Source organism: Daktulosphaira vitifoliae, unplaced genomic scaffold, assembly GCF_025091365.1.
Source record: "Daktulosphaira vitifoliae isolate Bord-2020 unplaced genomic scaffold, ASM2509136v1 Scaffold_1, whole genome shotgun sequence".
Lineage (NCBI taxonomy): Eukaryota > Metazoa > Arthropoda > Insecta > Hemiptera > Phylloxeridae > Daktulosphaira > Daktulosphaira vitifoliae.
This window is the reverse complement of record NW_026099572.1, coordinates 86,145,631-86,155,522: the sequence shown is the minus strand read 5'-3', so window position 1 is coordinate 86,155,522 and position 9,892 is coordinate 86,145,631. Positions and strand designations below refer to the sequence as shown.

General features: G+C 31.0%; 3 protein-coding genes across 3 annotated transcripts in view; all 3 read left to right on the top strand.

Moving 5' to 3' along the window:
- The window catches only part of LOC126906529 (uncharacterized), a gene marked incomplete in the record, with an annotated part of 5,039 nt that extends 3,862 nt beyond the window's left edge, over window positions 1–1,177 (top strand). Inside the window, 1 exon segment of the mRNA XM_050687096.1 lies at window positions 1–1,177. Coding sequence (XP_050543053.1) covers window positions 1–1,175 — 1,175 coding nt within the window.
- LOC126906567 (uncharacterized) overlaps window positions 1–7,657 on the top strand; it is a 13,782-nt gene extending 6,125 nt beyond the window's left edge. Inside the window, exon 3 of the mRNA XM_050687151.1 lies at window positions 4,782–7,657. Coding sequence (XP_050543108.1) covers window positions 4,782–7,582 — 2,801 coding nt within the window. The 3' untranslated portion in view covers window positions 7,583–7,657. The remainder of the gene's footprint in view (window positions 1–4,781) is intronic.
- LOC126906734 (uncharacterized) lies at window positions 1,177–2,401 on the top strand. Its single transcript, XM_050687505.1, has one exon. It carries the CDS (start codon window positions 1,194–1,196, stop codon window positions 2,172–2,174), a length of 981 nt encoding a protein of 326 aa, XP_050543462.1. The 5' UTR covers window positions 1,177–1,193; the 3' UTR covers window positions 2,175–2,401.
- Window positions 7,658–9,892: the final 2,235 nt, after the last annotated feature.

Here is a 9,892-nt window from a genome sequence, read left to right as displayed (position 1 = left end):
ATGAGTGGCGTAGTTATAGCGGCGATTTATTATTATTGAATAGCATATCGATAGCAAGACGGTGCGGTGAAATAGATAATTGTACTAATATACAGGTACACGGGTTTGCCGACGCATCATTAAAGGCCTACGGGGCATGTATATATTTACGATGCACAAATAATAATGGAAATCGTACAGTACACCTTATCGGCGCGAAGTCCAAGGTAGCGCCATTAAAAACAATAACATTACCGCGTTTGGAGTTATGTGCTGCGTTATTGTTAGTGCGACTCGTTAATAAATTTATACCAAAATTAAATTTAAATATCCAGAAGAAAATGTTTTGGTCTGACTCTAGAGTCACATTAGCATGGATAGCGTCCTCATCCAGTCAATGGAAAACTTTTGTTGCAAATCGAGTAGGCGAAATTCAAAGTTTAAGTGATCGGACGGAGTGGGCGCATGTAAGGGGCGAAGAAAACCCAGCGGATATTATATCGCGTGGTAGCGAGGCAAGGCAATTGGTGCAAAATGAACGATGGTGGAGTGGTCCAGAATGGCTCAGTAAAGGCGAAGATGAATGGCCTATTAATTCTGATAGTCTAATATTAAATAATAAAGAATTGGAAGTGGAAGCTAAAGGTGTTCAAGCATTGTCAAGTATTGCAAGGTCTGAATTTTCGTTATTAACGCGATGTTCCTCATTAAATAAAATATGGCGTATTATTGCATATTGTTTGCGATATAGAGATCGTATAAAAAAAGATTTAAATGGTAAACCATTAAATAGAATGACAGGTCCTATTTTAGTACACGAGGTGGAACGAGCTGAAAAGGCATTAGTGCATATAGTTCAAAATGAATATTTTTCTCAAGAAATAAAATGTTTAAAAGGGCCAAATGGTCAAGTATCACAAAAAAGTAAACTTTTTCGCCTACAACCGTTCTTGGATAAAAGTGGATTACTTAGAGTGGGCGGAAGATTAAAAAATGCAGCATCATTAGAGATCTTTCAAAAACATCCACTGATTATACCGGCTAAGAGCACGTTTACTAAATTGTTACTTAGAAATGAGCATGAAAGATTATGTCACAGCGGTCCACAAACTGTTTTAGCGTCCATAAGGCAAAGATATTGGCCATTAAATGCAAGGAATACAATTAGAGGAATTATATTCAAGTGTTTGCGTTGATTTCGACAACGACCCATCATGGTGCAGCCCATAATGGGGGACCTGCCAAGCGATAGAGTAGAACCTTCTCGAGCTTTTAAGATAAGTGGAGTAGATTTCTGGGGGCCAGTGATGTTAAAGAGTAGTTTAAGAAAAAATGCGCCTTTAAAAAAGGCTTATGTTAGTGTGTTTGTGTGTTTTTCAACTAAGGCCGTACATATTGAGTTGGTAAATGGATTAAGTACGCAGGACTTTATACAAGCATTACAGAGGTTTGTGGCTAGGAGAGGAAAAATTAGTGTGATATATTCAGATAATGGCACAAACTTTCATGGTACAGATCGTCAGTTAAAAGAGGTGTATGAGTTATTTCATTCAGAAGCGCATAAAAAGGAGTTATTTGAGCATTTTACAAATGAACGTATTGAGTGGAAGTTTATACCTCCGCGCTCTCCACATTTTGGGGGATTATGGGAGTCTGCTGTTAAAAGCATGAAAGGGCTCATAAAAAGAATACTGGGCGAATCGCATTTAACGTTCGACGAAATGTACACCGTGCTCACGCGCGCTGAGGCTTGCCTGAACTCACGTCCTCTCACTCCTTTGTCTTCTTGTCCAACCGACTTAACTGTGCTAACGCCTGGTCATTTTTTAATTGGTGAAGCATTGACTACATTACCAGAGAGAGACGTAAGCGATACTCCGTCAAATCGATTAGACCGTTGGCGTAGAGTAAATAAGTTTTCTCAACAAATATGGAAACGCTGGAGTAGCGAGTATCTTTCACAACTTCAAACTCGCTACAAATGGGCGAAAGAAAAGGGACCTAAACTGTCAGTGGGTTCCGTCGTCTTAATAAAAGAAGAAAATCTCAGCCCACTGTTCTGGCGATTGGGCCGAGTAGTAAGTGTTATATGTGGTAAGGATGGCGTGATACGCACAGCAAGGGTAAAAACCGCTTTTGGTGAATACTTACGAGCAGTTCGAAATTTAAGTCCATTGCCAATTGAAATCGATTGATTTATTGAAAATTTATTGTTTGTCAATTTAAATATATTTGTAATCCATTTGTTATTTTAGAATGTTAGTTTTTTTTTGTTTTTGCAATTTGTTTTATGTTTTATATATATATATATATTTTTGATTTGTTAGATAAATTTTATATTGATTTTGGTTAATCAAAGTGGGCGGTTTGTTTGATATTGGGGAAAAAACGCTAGATATATTTGTTATAGAATAGGTGGGGGGCGGTGCAGCGTAGGTTTTTGTTTGTAAGTTAGTCGAAAACCGGACAGCGAATGATGAGTCCGGCTCACTTACGCGCACCTATAGTTTTTCGTATATAAAATGTAAAAGATATAAAATAAAAAATACAGTCCATATTATAGAATAAAAATAAAGTGTTTTTATTCAAAGTTTAAAATATCGTAAGCTACCGATCAATGGCTATATGAACCTTTTTCTTAACTCCTGAAATAGACATGTATCAAAGATATAACTCTTACAAATAACTTTGTACAAACATTACTAATTTTTATTATTAAAATAATTATTTAATAAAAATTGATTACTTGTGGCTAATAATTTAAATAAAATTATTACTATACTAAAATATATAAAACTATATAAAAATATTATTAATTTAAAAACTCAAAAATATAAAAAATATTAAACTCAAAAAGCCACAAAAAAATACTTGTTTAACTTGGTATATTAGCTTCGATGCGAAGTTGAGAAGGTATTGGTTTTACTAAGATGTGTTTTTTTTTTGTGTCTGTTACCACTTTTTCTCAGCTTTCCCCGAACGGATTTCTTTCAACGATACGTCAAAAGATCATAAATCGTATCTAGTCGAAGACATTACACTTAAAAATTTTAAAAATTTCCCTCGTTCACCGTAAATGGGGGAAACCTCCAAAAAAATTACAAATTTAACAATCGCTAATTTTCGAAATTTTTTCAAATTTTTTTATTAAAAACTGCCGTAACTTTTTCAAAAATAAACATATTAATATAATTTTTTTTATAGATGCTTGATGTCTTTACCTATCATTTAGTAAATTTTTTTTATATATCTAACCCTTTTAATTGCCTATAGTGGNAGTAAATTTTTTTTATATATCTAATCCTTTTAATTGCCTATAGTGGAGATTAAAAATGACAACTTTTTCACAAAGCATTAACTTTTTCAACTTAACTTTTGAAAATGTTCCAGAAGGTCTGACACTTTTATATATATCTTAAATTAAAGCTAATGTAATGTACTTTATTATGAAAAAAAAAAATTTGACCTCTGGACTTGTCTTCGTGGTGAATATGGCTAACAAATGATATTTTTGTGTGAAATTTCTCGATTTTATATTTTACATTTTTTACTTTAAAAGGCTATAACTTTTTAAAAAATGTATGGATCAATACAATTTTTTATGAGAAATAACATTTTTAAATAATCTCTTTTTCATTCGACATACTTTATCTTAATCAGGATATTAATAAGGAACTAGCAGTTCATGTAGCTTTTGGAATAATACACCAATTTTTTAAAATTAAACACTATCTAAAGATTTGCATCGAAGCTTTTTTTTTTTGATAGTGATTTTAATCACTGTCAGATATCATTTTACTTGATCCAAGTATGCCACGTCACGACTGTGCCGCGACCCCCCTGTGCTGGTTTTTTTTTATTGTTGATGATCACTTTATTTTTCTTTGTGCCTACTTAATGTAGTACTTATAAAATTTTATTCTAAACCTTATGTATCTTTGGTAAAATTTTTAGGTTCCTACCTTGACATTTCCAATAAATCTCTGACATTAATAGACGTTCCTTGTCCTTATAAAATTATAATGTAGACGTGGCGAATCACTTTTTGCGTGTAGTTCGATAGGAAAAACAATGTCTCAATTTGGCTAATTTGTATTGAGTATGCTGATAAACTTTAAAAGAGAGTGATCGCGTCTGAGCATGACAGACCGAATCGGAGTAATCAGAGAATCAGACCACCATCTAAGTAACATCTGTTAGTTTTAATTTAAAAAATTTTTAAATTTGTTTAAATTTACCAATTTTAAAAATTATAATTATTTGGGGATTTTCTGTTTTAACAGGAAATGAGGGAAATTATTTCAATTTTGAGATTCAAGTCTTAAGCTAGATACAATTAATGATATAATGATGCATCGTTTATACTTTTTCAGCTTCACTTTGAAGCTAGAAGTATTTTAAGTAGGATTTTCTTAGAATTTATATGAATTTTTTAATAATGATTAAGAAATCATTGACTTTTTTTTACTTTTTGTTNACCTAGAATAATATCACATCGATAGTAATTATTGAATTTTTAATTTTAGCAATGCACAGTTTTAACATATTTTCTAAAATATTGCCAACTTGTTTTTTCTTATAATGACAAAATATTTATAAAAATATTTATAATTAATTGAAAAGAAGCTAAAACGTAGATATCTAACAATAATACATATCATGATTGAAGTTTCACTTTAAACTACTTTACTTAAGTATTAGGAACAAAAAACTTTAATTAAACTGCCAACCTCTTTATTTTTTACTAAGCTAAATAAAAAATTCTATTCAGCAAAAATTAATTAATAATTTTGCTCATTTAGGGATTGAAAATAGATATTCAGAACATACAATCATATGCCCGTTTGAAAGAGGTACGACGAAAAAAGCTGCTGCAAGTGGTGACATAGAAACATTAAAACTAGCTCACGAAAGAGGATGTGAATGGGATAAATATACAACTACTGAAGCTGCTGCAAATGGACATTTCAATTGTTTAAAATATGCACATGAAAATGGATGTCCATGGGATAAAAGCACAGCAGAAGCAGCTGCAAAATATGGTAATTTAGAAAACTTAAAATATGTTCATAAAAATGGATGTAAATGGGATAAATACACAACAAGAGCTGCCGCTGCCAATGGAAATTTAGAATGCTTAAAATATGCTCATAAAAATGGCTGTAGATGGGATAAAAAAACAACACGAGCTGCCGCTGCAAATGGGCATTTAGAATGCTTAATATATGCTCATAAAAATAAATGTAAATGGAATCAAAAAACAACAAGAGACGCTGCTGAAAATGGATTTTTTGAATGTTTAAAATATGCTCATGAAAATGGATGTCCGTGGGATGACAGCACAGCAGAAGCAGCTGCAAAATATGGTAATTTAGAAAACTTAAAATATGTTCATAAAAATGGATGTACTTGGAATAAAAATACAACAAAAGCTGCTGCTGCAAGTGGAAATTTAGAATGCTTAAAATACGCTCATGAAAATGGATGTGGATGGAATGAAACAACAACCAAAGAAGCTGCAAAAAGTGGTAGTTTGGAATGTTTAGTATATGCTCATGAAAATGGATGTAAATGGAATGAAACAACAACAAGAGAAGCTGCAAAAAATGGTAGTTTGGAATGTTTAGTATATGCTCACCAAAATGAATGTAAATGGGATGTAAGCACAACTACTGGTGCTGCCATGAGTGGTAATTTAGAAATTTTAAAATACGCACATAAAAATGGATGTCCATGGGATGAAAGCACAACAGAAGCTGCTGCTGCAAATGGACATTTAGAATGCCTAAAATATGCTCATGAAAATGGATGTAAATGGAATGAATATACAACTAGAGGTGCTGCAGCAAGTGGCTGTTTAGATTGCTTAAAATATGCTCATAAAAAAGGATGTAAATGGGATGTAGATACAACAACAGCTTCTGCAGCAAGTGGTTGTTTAGATTGTTTAAAATATGCTCATAAGAATGGATGCCAGTGGGATGTGGGCACAACTATTGGTGCTGCAATGAGTGGTAATTTAGAAATTTTAAAATATGCACACGAGAATAAATGTCCATGGAATGAAAGCACAGCCGAAGCAGCGGCAAAATGTGGTAATTTAGAAATATTAAAATATGTTCATGTAAATGGGTGTAGATGGGATAAAAAAACAACAAGAGCTGCTGCTACAAATGGTCATTTAGATTGCTTAAAATATGCATATGAAAATAAATGCGAATTGGATGAAAAAATAACGGAATTAGCTGCTTATAACGGTGATTTAGATATTTTAAAATATGCTTATGAAATTGGATGTGCGTGGTCAGAAGGTACAATTAGTTCTGCTGCTTACAAAGGCCATTTAGATTGTTTAATATATGCCCATAAGAATGGATGCCAATGGGATGATGAAACAACTAAAGATGCTGCGGAAAGTGGCTGTTTAGAGTGTTTAAAGTATGCTCATGAAAATGGATGCCATTGGAAAGAAGGTACAACAGAAGCAGCTGCTCTTTATGGTAATTTAGATTGCTTAATATATGCTCACGAAAATAGATGTAAATGGAGTGATTTAACTACTGAATTCGCTGCAAGTACCGACAATTTAGAATGCTTAATTTATGCTCATGAAAATGGCTGTCATTGGGATGAAGACACAACAAAAGCTGCTGCAGCCAATGGCTTTTTAGACTGCTTAAAATATGCTCATGAAAATGAATGTCCATGGAACGAAACAATAACAAATGCTGCTGCTGAATATGGAAATATAGAATGCTTAAAATATGCCTATGAAAATGAATGTCCGTGGAACGATACAATTATAAAAGTTGCTGCTGAAAATGGAAATTTAGAATGCTTAAAATATGTTCATGAAAATGGATGTAAATGGGATGAAGGTATAACTAGAGTTGCAGCTTTAAAAGGTCATTTAGATTGTTTAATATATGCCCATATAAATGGATGCCAATGGGATGATGGCACAACTATAGCTGCAGCTTTAAATGGTAATTTTGATTGTTTAATATATGCTCACAAGAATGGATGTTATTGGGATATTGGAACAACGAGAGCTGCTGCAGCATATGGTTGTTTCGATTGTTTAAAATATGCTCATGAAAATGGATGTTATTGGGATGTAGATACAATAGTCACAGCTGCTGTTTATGGTAATTTAAATTGCTTAAAATATGCTTATGAACAAGGATATGGTTGGGAAAGAGGTATTACGAGAGGGGCTGCTGCAAATGAACATTTAGACTGCTTGAAATATGCTCATGAAAATGGTTGTGAATGGGATGAAGGCACAACAAGGGAAGCTGCTGCAATTGGTTGTATTGACTGTTTGATATATGCTCATGAAAATGGATGTGTATGGGATGTAGGGACAAAGAGTGCAGCTGCTGCAAATGGGCATATAGACTGCCTAAAATATGCTCATGAAAATGGATGTGAATGGGACGAAAGTACTACAAGACTTGCTGCTGCAAATAATCAAATAAGTTGTATAATATACGCATATGAAAATAAATGCCCGTGGAGTAGAAATACCATTTATGAAGCTGTTCAAAATTATTGTTTTAATATAATAATGTATGCTACTGCACATGGCTGTCTTACTTAGTTAGTTGACTTTTTAAATAATTTATTTTTTATAAATATGTCTAATTATATTATATTTATAATAATTGCTATTGGATTTGATAGTAATAATTTTATTGATATTTTATTTGCTTAATATATAATGTTTTGAAAGTATTACTTAACTTCAATAACTCATATTCAAATTATTTAGCCAGATTTTAATAATATCGAATTTTTCAAAGACATAAAATTTAAAAAGCAAATTCAGTTTTAAAAATGTTTAAAAAAATATATGCTATTGTAAAAAATTTAATTTTCAAAAAATAATTTTAGCTTCGATGCGAAGCTGAGAAGGTATTAATTTTACTATGATATGTTTATTTTTTTTATGTCTGTTGCCACTTTTTCTCAGCTCTCACTAGACCGATTTCTTTCAAAAGTACTTCAAAAGATCACAAATCGTATCTAGTTGGAGACATTACCCTTAAAAATTGAAAAAAATTCCCTCGTTCCTCAAAAATTGGGGAAATATCCAAAAAAATTACAAATTTAAAAATCGGTAAATTTTGTCATTTTTTTCACTTTTTTTGCTTAAAACTGCCATAACTTTTTCAAAAATGAACAAATAAAAATAATATTTTTTTTTATTGAAACCTTAGATATTTCCCTTTCATTTGATATAAATTTTTTTGAAAATCTAACACTTAACCTGCTCACAAATAATGTAGCAACTTTTTTATGGAAATTAACTTTTTCAACTTAATTTTTGAAAATGTTCCGGAAATACTGCGTCCTTTAAACATATATCAAATTAAAGCTTATTTTATGTACTATAAAATGNATAAAATAAAATAAAAAAATTTGTTCTGACTACCTATCTTCTATGCACAAATGGCTACCGTATTCAAAAATATGTTAGTTTAACAAATTTTTTTTTTTTAATTAAACACTATCTACAAATTTGCATTGAAGCGTTTATTATGATAGTGATTTTAATCACTGTCAGATATCATCTATACTGGACCCAACTATACCACGACCTTACTGTGCTGGTTTTTATGATAGTGATTTTAATCACTGTCAGATATCATCTATACTTGACCCAACTATGCCATGACCCCACTGTGCTGGGTTTTGAATTTTAAAATTGTCGTAGCTATTTTAGCTTAGATGCGAAGCTGAGAAGGTATTAATTTTACTATGATGTGTTATTTTTGTGTCTTTATATGCTCAATCTCAGCTCTCATTGAACCGATTTTGATGAAAAATATGTCAAAAGATCAGAAATCGTATTTAGTTGAAGACATTACCCTCAAAATTTGAAAAAACTTCTCTCTTTCACTGTAAATGGTAACTTTTTCAAAAATGATCATTTCAATATAATTTCTTTTTTTTATAGATGCTTGATGTCTTTATCTATCATGTGGTATATTTTTTTCATAAATTTAACCCTTAACCTGCCTACAGGGGGGGATTCAAAATGACAACTTTTTCACAAAAAATTTACTTTTTTAAATTAATTTTTGAAAGTGTTCCGGAAAGTCTGACACTTTTATATATATCTTAAATGAAAGCTAATATAATGTATTTTATTATGCATAATAAAAATTTTGGACTTTATTTTCTCTTCACGGTGAAAATGGCTACCAAATGCTATTATTGTGTGAAAATTCTCGATTTTTCTTTTTACATTTTTAACTTTATAATGCTATAAATTATTGAAAAGTTTATGGATCAACATAATTTTTTTATGAGAAATAATATTTTTTAATATAATCCCTTTTTCATTCGACATACTTTATCTGAATCAGGATAATAANTTTTTACATTTTTAACTTTATAATGCTATAAATTATTGAAAAGTTTATGGATCAACATAATTTTTTTATGAGAAATAATATTTTTTAATATAATCCCTTTTTCATTCGACATACTTTATCTGAATCAGGATAATAATAACGAACTAGCAGATCATATAGCTTTTGGAATAATACACCAATTTTTTAAAATTAAGCACTATTTAAAGATTTGCATCGAAGGGGGTTTTTTATATAGTGATTTTAATCACTGTGAGATATTATTATACTTGATCCAACTATGCCACGTCATCACTGTGCTGGGTTTTTTTTATTGATCTTATTAAAATTTTAATATAATATACTTATGATAGTAAGCTTTTTTTCAGTATGCATTTTATTAAAATAATAACCTAAGTAAACGTGACCTTATACTTTGTGTTTTGTAACATTGTAACAAATTACAGTATAATTTTGTTAGCCAATTTTGAAAAGATTCCAGAATATTTGTGTCCTTCTAGTCTATATGAAATTATAGCTTATTAAATGTACTT

Excerpts from the sequence above, each read along its gene's own strand:
- LOC126906734 (XM_050687505.1), top strand. The coding sequence starts at position 1,194 with ATGGTGCAGCCCATAATGGGGGACCTGCCAAGCGATAGAGTAGAACCT.